Source organism: Labrus mixtus, chromosome 5, assembly GCF_963584025.1.
Source record: "Labrus mixtus chromosome 5, fLabMix1.1, whole genome shotgun sequence".
Taxonomy (NCBI): domain Eukaryota; kingdom Metazoa; phylum Chordata; class Actinopteri; order Labriformes; family Labridae; genus Labrus; species Labrus mixtus.
Genome location: NC_083616.1, coordinates 428,359 through 445,499, shown reverse-complemented (window position 1 = coordinate 445,499; position 17,141 = coordinate 428,359). Strand labels below are relative to the sequence as shown.

Below are 17,141 nucleotides of genomic sequence, written 5' to 3'. Positions count from 1 at the left end.
GCCCGGTGACAAGAGATTTGGTCTAACCTAGTAAAACTAACTAGGGAGTGCTTGGCTTGATAAAGTGAACTTCCCTTTAGTGAGTAGAAAGCGAATAATTGAAGCCATCTTCCTGTCTGTTCTGGACTACGGGGATGTCATTTATAGACATGCTTCTGCCTCCACCCTAAAATCATTAGACACAGTTTATTACTCCGCCCTCAGATTTATCACTGGTGACAAATATTCCACTCATCATTGCATCCTGTACGATAAAGTTGGTTGGGCTTCACTAACAGTTAGACGTGAAAGGCATTGGCTGCTATTTATTTATAAATCACTTGCGGGTATACCAGCATACATCACTTCTTTATTAATCTGGGCTGATAATCAGTATCAGACTCGATCAAGTGACTGGCTAATGTTAACGGTTCCACAAGTAAAAACGAACTTTGGGAAAACATCCTTCACCTATTGTGCTGCACACACCTGGAACACAATACAAAACACATTGAAACTCAATACAATGGTTACCAGGGGTCAATTTAAAAACCTGATCATAATTCACTGTACTCATGAGTGTAAATGTTATTAACTGTGGTTGCCTGCTTACTGCTTATTCTTCTGGTCTTATAATCTATATATTTTGTCTTCGTTGTTTTTTGTCTTTTTTTGTCTCTTATTCGTTTTAACTCATTTTTATTCGTTGGTACTCTCGACGTCATTCTAAATGAGGGCTTGCCCTCAATGATTTCCTGAAAATAAATAAAGGTAAAATGAAAGTTTAATTAATAAAGCGATACTTCCTGGTTGGGGCTGTGCTCGACAAAGGGTCAGTTGTAAAAATTAGACACATTCTGTCTCAAAAAGGCTGGAGTGGTGAGTGTCATAAAATCAGTAGAGGCGGAGCTTCCGGTGGCTGCCGAGACATGATGCACGCTTAGTCTGAGCTCCATGTCAAAAGTCCGAAAATTGATTAAAACATCCTGCAATTCAGAGACTTTTATAGTTCATGTTATTTGTAGATGTAGCCGCGACATGTCGGGCACAAAAACGACGAGAAATAAAGCGTCTCAGGATACACCTGAAAAAGAAAGAACCTCAGGACGCACAGCCTGACGAGCCATCTAATGCTACCATCTTGTTAGCTTTACAACAGCAAGAAGATCGGTTGACCAAAAAAGTTAAGCTGGCAGTGAGAGAGGCAGTGGAGGATATGGTCTCAGGTGAAATTGAAACTCTCAAGTCAATGATTGAAAGCACGATCACTGCCGTTGCCAAAGGATATCACTCAACAAGCCGAACTCGGTAGGAAGCTACAAGGGAGGATGGATGCTAGTACGGCTAATATGAGAGCAGTCAAACACGATGTCGGTGGCCTTCAGAAAGACGTGCTAAAACTTCACCAGAAAATAGCCGAGATGGAAGACAGATCAACATCCGACTCGTGGGCTTAGCGGAGTCAGCAGAAGGTGAAAACGCTATTCAGTTTCTGCAGGATAAATTACCCGAATGGATCCCCTCTCTTGTAGGAGAAAAGATTGAGATTCAGCAGGCCCATTGAATATATACTGCCCAGGACAAGTCCAACCGTCCCCGGACAGGACAGAGAGAAAATCCTCAATGGAGTCAGGGCTCTTCCATCAGCGCTGACACACCAGGCGTCATATGAAGGTCAGACCTCAACGTTGAGGCTAATGTTTTTCCCGGACTACAGCACAGAGACAGCCCAGAAGAGAAGAGCCTTTGATGCGGTGAGGAAACAGATCGCCAACAGAGGATTACGCCCGTTTCTGAGATATCCGGCAACCCTGAAGGTTAAGCATAATGGGACGCTGCACTTCTTCGATTGTGTAGCAGATGCTGAGAAGTTTATGTCTGCACTTGATCGATCTTCACGTTCAACACCCAGACCCAGCGCTCCAAACACCCCACCACGCTCGGCATCCTTCGATGGAGAAACCATGACGCTCTAAGAAAATTTGGATGCAGTTGGAGGGTTATCAGGCTGACGGTACTTTATATAATTATAATGGTGACGATAAGTTATTTATTTTCCCTCTCTTAATTCTAATATTGGCACATAAATGCACAATTTTATATGATGAATAGAACATCTTCTCTAAGTTAGGGACATTATAATTATTGACCCAGCTCAATAGTCGTTGATTTAGTTTCATCCCACAACTCCTATTTCACGGCTTTAAAATTCTCTGATACCTCCTAACGGGGTCGGGCTTGGGACGTGTGTCATTTTTTGTGAGTCACAGGTAGCCGGAAGAAATTTTATTTTATTGTTCAGTTTTTTTTTTTCTCATACTCTTCTCCAACCAAAGAGAAATTATTTTATCTCTTGCGGATGGAACATTTTGTTCAAGAATTAATGTATTTGTCGCCAATGCCTTGCTACTTAGATAAAGTTTGTTACATTATGTTTACGTTTTTTTATTTTATATGTGCAGTATTGCTCTAAGTGTAGATCTACATTACATAGCCTATTGATGCTACAATCGTGCAAACCTGGTTATGAGTAATCCTTTTAATGTAATGTCATGGAATGTCCGTGGCCTTAACTCGCCTGTCAAACGCACAAAGTGTTTAGAATTTCTCAAACGGAAAAAAGTTTCAATTGGTCTCATTCAGGAAACTCATCTTAAAGCGGATGACATTCATAGATTTCAAAATAAATTCTATAGATGTGTTGCTCACTCTTCGGCTGCAAATAGGTCTAAAGGGGTCGCTATAATATTTGACAGGAAATTATCTGTGAATATTGAACTGGTAAAGACGATGAGGGGAGACTAGCTTATGCTTGTATCACAATAAACAACATGAAAATCTGTCTTGCATCAATATATGCTCCAAACCTTAACGATCCAGATTTCTTTGATACTGTCTCCGATACTCTATTAGACATGTCAGACTACCATGTTATTGACGGGGGTGATTTTAATCAGGTATGTGACATACATTTAGATAAATCAATGAGTACACGCTCAGCGCAGGAATCATCCTGAGAGATTAATAACTTTACTTCTGACCTGAACATTATTGACCCTTGGCGGCTACGTAATCCGACAACTACAAATTATACTTTCTTTTCTGCTAGACAGAAGACGTATTCTCAAATTAACTACATATTTGTCTCCCCCTACCTAAACCGTTGTGTTACATCTACAGATATTCTTCCAATAATAATATCAGATCATGCCCCAGTGATGTATAGCTTTCATATTGGGCAGAGTGCCTCTAGACACTCCAGTAGATGGTGCTTTAACACAACATTACTCCAAAACACTGACTCTCTGGAAAAATTAAGAAACAACCTCAAAGTATTTTTTGAAATTAATTCAGAGACTGCAACTTCGCCACAAATACTTTCAGAAACAACTAAATGCTTTTTGAGAGGAGAATCTTCTTCATTTGCCTCTCATTTGAATAAATCAAGGAAATGCAGAATCACACAACTAGAGGGTGACATACATACGTTAGGAACTAGACAGAAACATCAGTTTTCTGAACAGACACAATCAACTCTTTCTACACTGAAATTTGAACTAAATAATTTGCTTAAAGCAAAAGTTGAATTTATAATTCATCGTACTAGAGTTACATACTACAGTCAGAGCGAAAGTGCAAGCAGACTTCTAGCTGCCAGGTTAAAACACAATGAATCATTTTCCACCATCAGTGCTATTCAAACTCCATCAGGATCTATTACCTTTGATCCAGATGAAATAAATAAAACGTTTATATCATTTTACTCAGATCTGTATAAGGGTGACTCTACTCCAGATTTGACTGACCTTAAATCATATTTGTTAAAACTTAATTTACCGAAGTTAACTACTGAGGAGGCTGACTCCCTCGATTCACAACTCACCCTCTCAGAGCTCAAAGAGGCCTTAAAATCAATGCAGAAAGGAAAATCGCCAGGCCTTGATGGCCTGCCTCCTGAGCTTCTTCTAGAACTGTGGGATATTATTGGACCACTCATCCTAGATTCTTTAAATTATGCCCTTGATATTGGATCTTTTCATCGCGACCAAAATACATCTCTTATTTCAGTGTTACTTAAAAAAGGCAAATCCCCTTTAAAATGTGGCAGTTATAGACCGATATCATTGATCACAACAGAATTAAAGCTCTTTGCTAAAGTTTTAGTAGGAAGACTGGAGCCATATGTAGGCAAACTAATTCATTACAACAGGATTTCTAAAAAGAAGACTTGCATCAGACAACATCAGACGGCTTCTTCACATTATTCATGTATCAGAATCAAATGAGGAACCTGCTGCGGTTTTTAGCTTAGATGCGCAAAAAGCCTTTGATAGGGTGGGTTGGGATTATCTATGGGCGGTACTTGAGGAGTTTGGATTCTGTAGAAAATGTATATGTATGATAAAAACGCTTTATACTAATCCTTATGCAGTCGTTCAAACAGATAACATCCTGTCTACACCGTTTCCCTTACGGCGCGGTACCTGTCAAGGTTGCCCGCTTTCTCCACTCCTTTTTGCGTTATCACTGGAACCGTTGGCTCAGGAAATTAGACTGAATAACCAGATATCACCTATCAGTATACAAGATACAAAACACAAGATCTCCCTATATGCAGATGACGTATTATTGTTCTTCACTAATATTTCCAACTCATTATTTCGTATATTAGAAGTCTTTTGCAAGTTCAGTCAATTTTCTGGTTATAAAATTAACTGGGATAAATCTTTACTTATTCCTCTAAATGTTTTAGCAAAGCAGCTCTCCTTACCAGCTATTCCACATATACAGTGGCATGACTCTAGCTTTATATACTTGGGTTTGAATATAACCAAATTCTCAGACATATCACATGCAAATTACGATAAACTTCAAGCTGAACTTTTGTCTGATATCCAAAGGTGGTCTAGTTTGAAAATGACATTGCAAACTAGAATCTCAATTGTGAAAATGAATATTCTTGGCCGACTGAACTTTCTATTTTCCATGATCCCTTTACCTCCACCACCTAAATACTTTGATGATTTACAAGCAATGATCTCTAAATTCATCTGGGATAGCAAATGACCTCGCATTAGGTTGAAAACACTTAAACGTTCAAAAACCACTGGAGGTCTTGCGCTTCCGGATTTTAAGCTTTATTTCTGGTCCTTTCAGATTAAATCATTAAAAACATGGTGTAATGAGGAAGCCACTACATCTTGGCATCAAATAGAACAGGCACTAGTCAAACCACATAGAATTAAAGATTTTATTTTTTGTGGGATGAAACCTAGAACAGCAGGTAGAGTGTTTGGACCAATTATAGGGACCTCACTGCAAATCTGGTCGGATGTTCAGAAATATATGGATGTGACCGCTCTCCAATATGGTACAATTACAATCTACTACAGAACTCTGGCTCATTCTACAATAAAAGCTGGGCCGCTGGGGGAGTCCATAGACTCAAAGATCTGTACAGCAGAGATGGCCTGCTTTCATTTCAACAGCTTAAGGACCGATATTCCCTCCCTGGGTTTTCTTGGTTTTTGTATTTACAATTGAGATCAGCAATTCATGCCCATGGAGTTCCATGGGATTTACCTTTATCCTCTCATCCACTGGGTACTTGGATTAACCCCCAGAAAAAGACTACGGGACTAGTGTCTACCATATATAACGATTTAATCTCCAAAAGTGCCAAAACTCTGGGGGTGACCACATCCTGGAACCGGGACCTTGAAGGACAGAACCTTGTACTACACTGGGACATTATTTGGACCAATATATTTATTTCATCAAAAAATCCAGCACATCAACTCATTCACTTAAAATTTGTACATAAATATTATGCAACACTATACAGGCGCTTCAAAATGAAGCTTATAGACCATCCAAACTGCACTAAATGTAATCTTGACGTTGTTGGTACATACCTCCATGTTTTCTGGGAATGTCCATCAGTTTCCACCCTTTGGTCTAAGGTGACTAAATGCATTGAAAATATCCTGAAATTCCCAAAATTTCCCAGTTCCCAAACAGCCCTCCCTACTGTTATTTAATGATGACTTTGCTCTCAGGGATAACACCAGACTGGCCTTTAGGAAAATTATCTTTGCAAGCGCAACTGCGGCAAAGAAGACGATAATACATTCTTGGTTCTCTGTTGAATCTCCATCGATAAAGGAATGGTTTAACTATTTTAGAGACATCTCTCTTATTGAAAGATCATTAGCTGTAATTCATAAGGCACGGCCATCCACTTTACAGGCTTGGGATTTCCTTATTTCAACTCTTTCAGATTTCTTGAACAAATATAACCGGTATTATAAATAAAACGTAAACTTACACTTTTTGTGAAATTGTTTGGTTGAATTATTATTATTTTATTTTTTTTGAATCTGTTTATTTGTTTTAGTTTTATTTATTGTGCTGTGTCTATAGGTTTTATTTTGTGTCTATATGTGTGTATGGGTATATTTATATATGTGGGTGTGTGTACATGCATATCATAATTTCATTCAGTAATTTTGTCTTTGTTTTAAATTTTATGTATATTTTTCCTCATCAAGGCAACAGCGATCTGTAAATAGTTTGTATGTTTGATGATGCTGTCTTTGGTTTCTGTCATTGAAGCTCATGTGTATAAGGATCTTGTGTAAAATTTCAATAAAAAGTTGATCACAAAAAAAAAATCAGTAGAGGTAGGTACTGATGTCAGGAGAGTCACCCCAGAGATCACATGTGTTAACCCTCACTGGCTCAAAGGCAAGTCTCTGCACGTGTCTCCATTCAGGCAGGTAACACCTTCTATGAAGTCTATCTCTATAATGCATCATAACACATTATGAACATACTTATATTACACCTGTAGTGCTGTATAATCATTGTTATGATCTATAATGTTTTATAACAGTAATAATAACTCACTGTGGTTCAAATAATGAATTATAAATGTACTTGTGTTGTTGTGTACATATAGTTATAAGCATTCATAAATATTCAGCCCCCTGTGGCGTCGCCTTACGTCGCCTCACGTCGCCTCACGTCCAAAAAGTTGCACTTGAACACACCGCAAAGACTACAGCCGACAGCCAACCACCACGTACGTTCTGCTCATGAGAGTAAATAACTCTCCATGCCAGCAGGGGGCGGTAGTCCGTTGTTATGATACAAGAAGACCATTTTCACACCACTGTCACTCACCACTCGTATTATAGGTAGTCTACTAATGGAGATATACAAATAATGAGAAACCGCACTAATGGGTGAAAGCATGGATACTACAGCGGCATGCTCAAGGGGATTTCCTGAACCTGAGAGGAGAGCTGGAGAGAAATTAAACCTCCCAACAGCCAACCAGAGAGATCCCTCTCACCGACTGCCGACGCTTATTCAACACGTCGAATCGGCTGAAAAAAGGCAAACAGGGGGCGACGGACACACCGCAAAATCTAGGGCAACCCTCACTGACGGTCCAACCAGGACCGACGATCTCCTTGGTGTGATAAGGTCGGGTGTCATAACAATTTATTTGTTGTTCACTGGCTGTGTTAGTAAAGATTAGAGTGTCTTTAAATCTCATCCTTCTATAACACAGTATAAATACTATAATCATAATAATAAAAATGTGATTATAAGTCACTGTAAGTGGTCATTAGATGCTTTAAGTAATGTTATGAAATCTCTGTGCTATAATGAGATGTAATTCATTACAAGCTGGTTAGAAGTCCCCATCGGTCATCATTGTTTCTTTAAGTAAAGTGAAATCAAGAACAGCACAAAATGCAAAATGCTGCAAAATGTATTAAAACATTCAAACTTCTGAAGATCAGAATTCATAAACAATACTCGACTTAACTTAGAGACAACATTTTTTGTAAACATTAAATATAAAAAAACTGAGAGGTAAAACAACAGACTCTTTAAAAAGAGATAATAACAGTTAGTGATAAAACTAAATACAGAAACCCAGACGGACCTCTGATGGATGAAATCAATCCTACAGTACAAAATAACTTTCAACCCAGGAGTGGAAAACAACGCTGTGGGGCAATGAGGGTTAGGGCTCGTCTCAACTTTTAAACATGGAACTTATTTAACAACAGGCTGAAAAGTGTTTCTTATTGGTCAGATATATCCTGATATATAAATGACACCATTTACAAAAAAAAGGATCTCCAGACGTGTTTCCCCCTGAGAGATATTTAGATCAAATGAAAGTGGTTGAGAGCTTCTCAGCGTTTATAGCATTAGTGACGTTATTTAACATAGCAGTCACTGTTAAACTCAAAAGCCAAAGGTTACCTTATTGCCATTCATGCAGGAAGCATTGTTTATGATTCCTATGAGATATTCACAGTCATGTCATTAAAAAGTAATTAAACACTTAATTTAAAAAAGGGGGTGATAAAATAACGTCTAAATATTCTTATTGTAACATATTTTGAAGATAGTGATTGGTGTCAAATGTAAGATATTCTCTTGTGGGTAATGAGTGGATACAAGTGTACTTAGACTTTATTTAATTTATCTTTCAGAACATAATGGGTATTTATGAGAAAAAAAAATGTTTGCATAATGTGAGCAGAGCTCCTCAGAGGGAGCTGATGTGTGGAGAGGGAGACAGTGAAGTAATCTAAGTGTGAGTGGGTTCTCTGAGGGATTCTGGGTGGATGATCACGTCTGATTTATTAGTTTATCAGTTCAGTTGGAGAAGTTGGCGTGCATCCATGATTTAATTTCTGTGAGGTAAGTGGTCAGACAATGCCCACATGATGCAGTGATTACATTGGAACAGAAGAGCTGGATGATGTGTAGCAGTGGCGGTGGGTATCATGTTGGCATGTGATGTTACCAAGGGAGCAGCTCGCTCAAGCTCACAGACTCTTCCTTAAGATTTGCAGGAAGCAGGAAGCACAGTTCCAGGGCGTGCACAGTTCTTCAGCAGTGTGTGATTGGATTGGATGAGTTAATACTGATGGACTCTTTACTCAGCAGCCTCTACCATCAGTGTGTGAATGTGTATGAATGGATGAGTTAATACTGATGGACTCTTTACTCAGCAGCCTCTACCATCAGTGTGTGAATGTGTATGAATGGATGAGTTAATACTGATGGACTCTTTACTCAGCAGCCTCTACCATCAGTGTGTGAATGTGTTTGAATGGATGAGTTAATACTGATAGACTCTTTACACAGCAGCCTCTACCATCAGTGTGTGAATGTGTATGAATGGATGAGTTAATACTGATGGACTCTTTACTCTGCAGCCTCTACCATCAGTGTGTGAATGTGTATGAATGGATGAGTTACTTTTGATGGACTCTTTACTCAGCAGCCTCTACCATCAGTGTGTGAATGTATATGAATGGATGAGTTAATACTGATGGACTCTTTACGGAGCAGCCTCTACCATCAGTGTGTGAATGTGTATGAATGGATGAGTTAATACTGATGGACTCTTTACTCAGCAGCCTCTACCATCAGTGTGTGAATGTGTATGAATGGATGAGTTAATACTGATGGACTCTTTACTCAGCAGCCTCTACCATCAGTGTGTGAATGTGTATGAATGGATGAGTTAATACTGATGGACTCTTTACTCAGCAGCCTCTACCATCAGTGTGTGAATGTGTATGAATGGATGAGTTAATACTGATGGACTCTTTACACAGCAGCCTCTACCATCAATGTGTGAACGTGGAGGTCAATCAATCAATCAATCAATCAATTTTTATAGCGTCAACTCATAACAAGTGTTATCTCGAGACACTTTACAAAAAGCAGGTAAAATACCTTACTCATTGTTATGTTACAAAAAGCACATTCACACACTGATGGTAGAGGCTGCTGTGTAAAGAGTCCATCAGTATAAACTCATCCATTCATAGACATTCACACACTGATGGTAGAGGCTGCTGTGTAAAGAGTCCATCAGAAGTAACTAATCCCATTCATACACATTCATAAGCAGCGGGAGCAACTTGGGGTTAAGTGTCTTGCCCAAGGACACATCAGACATGCGGCTGCAGGAGCTGGGGATCGAACCCTCGACCTTAAGGTTGAGAGACGGCTCAATCTACCACTGACCCACAGCCGCCCCTATAACTGAGTGATGATCAGTGCTTCAAAACAGGTAGTATCACACAACTGTTACTGTATAATGTTTAATGTGAAATGGAAAATAAGTAATCAATGTGATGTGTAGCAGACAATAAAGACAGCAGAAAAACAAAGACAGGGTTCAGGTCTATTAAGAAGAAGAATAGTGTAGTCACAGACAACAAGAAGGCGGTACTGCAGACTGTCAGATGGCGTTCAAGGGGAGAACTTTTGCCTACCATACGGCGACATGTTACAACGGGCACGAGCACTGTGTCTGATGAATGGCGAGCATATGGCAGCGCTCTAACGCAGGAAGGCTATGTCCACTGCACAGTGTGTCACTGAAGGAACTTTGTGGATTCAGAGCCCACTGTCAACATTCAGAGCGGGCATGGCAGAGCTTCAGAGCTGATGTCTGGCGCCACAGAGGGAATCATACAACAAAGCTGTTTAAAGAAGAGAACGAGTGTTTGAATGGGAGTGCTGGTTAGGGAGGAACCACAGATTCATGACATAAGTACAACGTACATGAATGTCATTAACCCTCGACTCTCTCATTTATCAGTTGAGGGTTACCAATCTTTTCAGTGTCTTTCCTTCAAATGTGTACATTAAAGTATCTGTTGCACTTTGATTCTGCATGTACAGTGTGTCCCTGCCTCTGGTAAAGTCACAGCTGATCCCTGATATGTAAAAATCAAATCAATAAACTTGTAACTTTCCTCTATCACTTCTCACAGAGAGTTGATCCTAATTTTCAGGCTCTGTGCTTTCAGTGTGGAATGTTTTTATGGCTCTAATGGGGTTTTCACACTTACAGAAATCTCCTGAAAAACTCCATGCTGAGCTGTACGTGTGAACACAATCACCAAATTATTCTCTATGACTTCAGCCAGAGTTTCTCTTCAGCCTCCTCGTATTTATTCTGCAGAAAGTCAGAGTGAGCTGATGTGAGAACACAGCAGGATATAATCAGGAGAATTCACCTGGAGCCAGTGGGAGGGGGTGGTGACGTTTATTCCCTGTGATCGCTGCACGACCATAGACTGTCTGCACGCCACCTCTACCATCTCCGTGCTCTAATGAACCTGCTGCTGCATGTTTCCTGTTCTCCAGTATGTTCTTCTCCACTCTTTAGTTCACATTGAGATTCTCTTCAACTACACGTAGCATTGATACAAAGACACATATTCTCATTATAGAGACGTATAGAGGACTCTGATGCTTTGTCCACCACTTCCACGTCTTCTTTTCAACATGTCTTACCTCAGGAGACCCCCCCGCCCCCCCTCTTGTCTGACAGGGATAGTTTCCCTCTTTGAGGAGCATATGTGAACAACCAGATCAGGAGGATTTCAGGAGCAGTTCTTCTGAAATTATCTAGATATTTTTAGGAGTGCAGATGTGAGAACAGCTTTTACGTCATGTGGGATGGACTGTAAACATTTTAGACAATAGACATAATCTCAGTGTGTTAGATGAAGACAGGTCGATGTTCCACTCCCAAAAGAGCTACACGTTACTCACATATTAAAGTAGGACTGAAGTCTGCAGCCTGTTGGAATCAATGTTCTCCGTCCCTGTTCTTTCAGTTCTTTGTTTTACAGTGAGATAGTTAACACTCCATTAACTGAGTAAGTTAAAGCTTTACCTTCCTGAACTGAGAGGGGGTAGAAGCCGTCAACTTTTGTTAAGACTAAATGTTTGAATAAATTGTTCTTGCATTGATTTAATCGTATTCTGTTTCATATTACTTAAACAATGATGACTGATAGTGACTTCTAACCATCTTGTAATGGATTACAGCTGCTTACAATCCAGGGATTTCATAATTTTACCGAAAGGAAAAGATGTGTGACATGTTCCACATAAATAAATCATAAATCCAGTGTATCCTGTGTAAATGTGTCTCTGAGTCATGACTGTCTACAATGAGTGAGAAGCTCGAGTCCCGCTGGCTGTGTTGTTGTCAGAGCTGTGTTTACATGGACGGGACGGCCGGCTCCTCCCCTTGTGTATAAAAGCTGTTTTAGTCAAGAACTAGAGAGAAGAAGAAGAACATACTCACTGATTATTTAGATGTTAGTAAGAGTTTTTAGATCACGCTCATTCTGTGTCAGTTTACATACAATGTGAAGCGACGAGCTAACTAAAGAGCGCTAACATTAGCATGCTAACACAACAATGCAGGACACAGGGGATTACAGCTCGAGAAAAGGACAATTTTGTCCACCGCTTGTGCTTAACTCCTCCGTGCAAACACGAGTGGAGAGGGATTGGAGGTGTGTCTCTGGAGGAGAGTGGAGGCTTCAGTATGGAGGAGGCGTGGCTAAACAGAAGTTTGTTTTGGTTTCATGCTGGAGCTCAAGGGCGACATCTACTGGATCAAAAAGTCACACATTTTTCCTTTAAAGCAGCTTATAAGCACTTACTGTGATTTATAATCAGATTATTACACAGTAGTGTTTATAGTGTGTTAAAGAAGGATTATAAAGTATTATTACACTCTGATCTTTACTAACACAGCAAGTGGCCAACAAATAAGATGTTATGACACCCGACTTTATCAGTCATAATGAAAAGCCTAATAATGTGAGATAGTTATTATTATAAAGCATGCTGAATATTTATGAATGGTTAAAACTATATGCACAACACTAGAGCTGGGTATTGTCCACAACCTCACAATTTAATTTGATTTAGATTCTTTGGGTTCTTTCACAATTCGGTATCGATTTCAATATTGATCAATATGCTTCGTTATGGATTCAATATTACACATAGATGAGAGTACCGAGATAACTCGTCACAGTACCTTCTGATATTTGTTAAATAATGATGTGTTTGGATTTGTTTAAAACAAACTGACTCAAGAATGTATTTTATCGTTGCATTATTCTTTAATAAATAAAGAAAATAAAACATTAAAGTACAGTATGATCTAAAGTGCACAATGTGCCTGAACTGAATCCACAGTGCCCCCTAGTGGAGAGGGGTGTCATTACAACAACAAAAAGATCGATCTCAGGATTTCCTTGAATCGATATTGAATTGTTAAAATAATAATTCCAATGCATTGATGAATCTATTTTTCAATTATTTTCAATGATTAGAGAGCATTTGCAGCAGCAGACAGATGCCAGGAGAAAAGGCGCAGCGCCCAGCTTCTTTTTGTGTGCCGCTGCTCCGAGCGCTTGAGTTGAAAATCTGTCAAACCTTTTAGAAAGGCACTCTGTTCCAAAACCATGATATTCCCTATATGTTTGTATCCTACTGATCGTGTCTTGTACCCACATCCTCCTCGCTCTGTGTCTGATCAGGAAATAAACGGTCTTAAAACATACAGTACAAAGTAACGGAGCAGTGTCCGTCATAACGACTGTTGTCATGGAGACAGGACTGACGTGCAGCGCTTTTCTTCTCAGTGCACAAACACTTGAAGCGAGCATTTCAGAACGCACAGCCAGCGCTTCTCTGCACTGAACAAAACGTTAGGTGGACACGGGGCCTCAGGTTCATGGTGCTGTTGAATCACTGGTATCAATGCAGGAACAGTAAATCTGATGCCACATAAAGTTCAGTAAAAGAGAGTTTACCTTGCGCTTCGCCGTCAGCTGCTCCTTGTAGCGGTCAGAAGAGTCTCCAGGGATCTCACTCGCCCAGAGGGTCAGTCCCACCACCAGGTAAGCACAACCCATCACCAGCAGGGGAAGGAAGTAGAGCAGAATGGCCACACACATGTAGTACCTAAGAAACAAGACAGAATATTCTTTTGAATTGAAATGAAAACAAAGGCTAAAGAGTAGCGACCACCTCAGCCTGTTTAAACTGATTCTCTATTTATTGAGAAAGATCATCTTTTATTTCAAGAGTAACATTTATGAAAATACCTGATTGAATGAATGGCTTTAGTAGAGTGACCTACAGTCACTCAGAAGGACATAAAAAAACTCAGGAGCATCGCCATCGAGGTGTGAATGTTTGGGAGAGGTGAGGTCTGGTGTGCGAGCACTTTGAGTGATGGTCAGACTAGAAGAGCTCTTTAGAAGATGCGCCTAAAAGATGTGCAGTGCATTCAGGCTCACTGAGTGAGAATCTAAATGAATGTAGTTAATAACATCTGTGTCTCGACTGCCACGACCAGCCAGTCATCTTTGTAAGACATTAAGTGGATTTACATGCACATAAAGACTCACACACTCACATATCTGTGTCAGCTATACTCTGGCTGATTACACCATAGCATGTAGAAGAAGCAATGCAGGACTTACCTTCAGCTGATGAGCATGCTAACTTTATCTTCAGCTGGTGAGCATGCTAACTTTATCTTCAGCTGACGAGCACGCTAACTTTATCTTCAGCTGATGAGCACGCTACCTTTATCTGAGCATGCTAACTTTATCCCCAGCTGATGAGCATGCTAACTTTATCTTCAGCTGGTGAGCATGCTAACTTTATCTTCAGCTGACGAGCACGCTAACTTTATCTTCAGCTGATGAGCACGCTACCTTTATCTGAGCATGCTAACTTTATCCCCAGCTGATGAGCATGCTAACTTTATCTTCAGCTGATGAGCATGCTAACTTTATCCTCAGCTGATGAGCATGCTAACTTTATCTTCAGCTGATGAGCATGCTAACTCTATCTTCAGCTGATGAGCATGCTAACTTTATCTTTCTGCTGTGATAGTCTGTGGTAGTCTGGTTTGGGTGTATCCTAGGGCCGACCACACGGGGGGGAGGGGAAAGCTTAGGTAAGGTAAAACATTGCATCCTAGATTTAAGTAATAAGTAACATTTATTTAAACCACCCGATGAATAACTTGATGAGGTGCTTTTTGCAGTCAGCTCCAAAGCTGATCTGAGCATCGCTGAGGAGGTGCTGATCCAACACACATCTGTGGATATTATTTAATGACATCTGGGGACCCATTCACCAAGCCTTTCAGGGTCCCAGTCGTCTCTGTGGGAGGGCATGGATGTCTCAGAGCTTTTCACCTGCTCCTCTGTAATGTTTGTAATCTATAAGGGGTGTGACCCAACCAGTCGATCGCCAGATGTTTAGTCACTATGAAATACACGTAGACGATTTTTATGGTCGTCCAAGTATATTTCAGACTTGTTTTTGTTAAATTTTTCATTTATATATAAAATTGCACGAGAGAGAGAGATAGAGGGCAGGGAGAGAGTCAGTGTGCGAGAGAGAGTGTGAGAGACAGAGAGGAAGAGAGAGAGAGAGTGCAGGGGAGAGAGATAGAGAGTGGGGAGAGTGCAGGCGTGTGGGGAACGGAGCCGTGAGGAGCAAAACTCCCGTTTAAAAAATAATTATCTCTCGACTGCTGCGGAGAAATAAGACACAGCTAAACCAAGAGAGCAGAATCATATCAGCAGAGAGAGAGCGAAAGAGAGAGAGATAGAGAGAGAGACGCTTCTCATGGCTTCGTTTAATGTTAATAAACAGCTGCTTGCTGCTGATTCTGTGCTGAACTCCTATAAATAATGTTATATGGAGTGGAACCTTTCAAAAGGCGAGGCATAGTCCTTGTTTTCCTGTCTGTGTAGCATGTGTGGATAAATAGAGCAGATTAAAGATGTGTGTTGCAAAAACTAAATTAATTTAGAGGGGAAAACACATTTCATATTAAAATAAACCCTAAGATAAGAGTAAGAAAAGTGTGTCAGTAAATTTATTGTACTATCTCACTGAACTGTCATTTATTATATCTGGAATTATTGTGTGTACTAATGTGTTTGTGTGCTGTCGCTGGTAATGGCTACGACTCCCTACCTGGGAACTTCTAAAGAAGATCTTGTACCCCACACATAGTTTAAAGATTATTTCAGTGACAAGGAGCATTTTACATTTTATAAAATGATGAAGAATCTTTCCTCCAACTGTTAACAACTCTTGTCGCTGAGCAAAGAGTGAGAACAGGAGTCAGCTGGGTGGAGCGCTGAATCAATCACTGTGGTGTGTTTTTAACAGAAGACTGAGAAGTAGTTTAGCTGTGGAACTTCAAACTCTGCTCCAATAACTGTCCATTAAATTTAAAGCATTAAAGAAATGATAGAAAATGACAGCTTCAGATGTGGAAATCCATCACAGACACAGCTTTGGATCTGTTCCTTTTCTGCTCAGTGTGTGTGTGTGTGTGTGTGTGTGTGTGTGTGTGTGTGTGTGTGTGTGTGTGTGTGTGTGTGTGTGTGTGTGTGTGTGTGTGTGTGTGTGTGTGTGTGTGTGTGTGTGTGTGTGTGTGTGTGTGTGTGTGTGTGTGTGTCCCTCTGAGTGGTTTAGATTAAGCGTGTATAGCAAGTTTAACTGCTTCAGAGACAGGTGACCCCCCGACTCGAGCACGCAGACGAGCGATCTGTTTTTCTCTCAAAGAATGTCTAACAGGCAGTTTTTAATTTCCAATTAAAAACAATTATGCTAATCCCTATGGATACCCAGGAGAGAGGAAGCTTTTATCAGGACAAAATTACCATGCGACTTACGATGTTATGAGGAGCCATTACTTCTTCTTCGTTGATTTATGTTTTCCAAACCCACTCCTTTTAAGTCAAAGTTTTCTTAGAGAGAGAACTCATGACAAATAAAAACAAGAAAAAGAAAAAGAAGCACTCCAATGCTGCAGACACAGCCCCCGGCAAACGGCAAATTTGTATTACTAAAATATTCAATTAAAATGTTCCTTTGGATAAATGTGCATCTGATCCTGGTCTGGGAGGGTCCTGCTTTGTATTTAGTTTTGGAAGAAACTTTAGAATTAGTCAAGCAGTGCAACCTTTTTACCCCGATGCACCGTTTCTATTTCCCTTTGTGTCGTGAGGAGGAGGGACGAGGAGGAGGGGGCTCTATAAGTCACTGACACTGCACAGCTTGTTAGCTTGTTTTACAGCGGGGAGACATTTTAATGATCTGTGCAGGAGAGGACAGAGGGGACAGAGGGAACAGATAGGAAAGAGAGGACAGAGAGGACAAAGAGGAAAATGAGGACAGATAGGACAGACGGAACAGAAAGGACATATAGGACAGAGGGGACAGAGAGGACGGAGGGAACAAAGAGATACAGAGGA

The 17,141-nt window shown here is 40.2% G+C and overlaps 1 protein-coding gene across 1 annotated transcript in view; it reads right to left on the bottom strand.

Annotated features, from left to right (window-relative positions):
- tacr1a (tachykinin receptor 1a) overlaps positions 1 to 17,141 on the bottom strand; it is a 62,666-nt gene that overhangs the window by 12,558 nt on the left and 32,967 nt on the right. Inside the window, exon 3 of the mRNA XM_061037189.1 lies at positions 13,662 to 13,812. Within this exon, the coding sequence (XP_060893172.1) occupies positions 13,662 to 13,812 (151 nt within the window). The remainder of the gene's footprint in view (positions 1 to 13,661; positions 13,813 to 17,141) is intronic.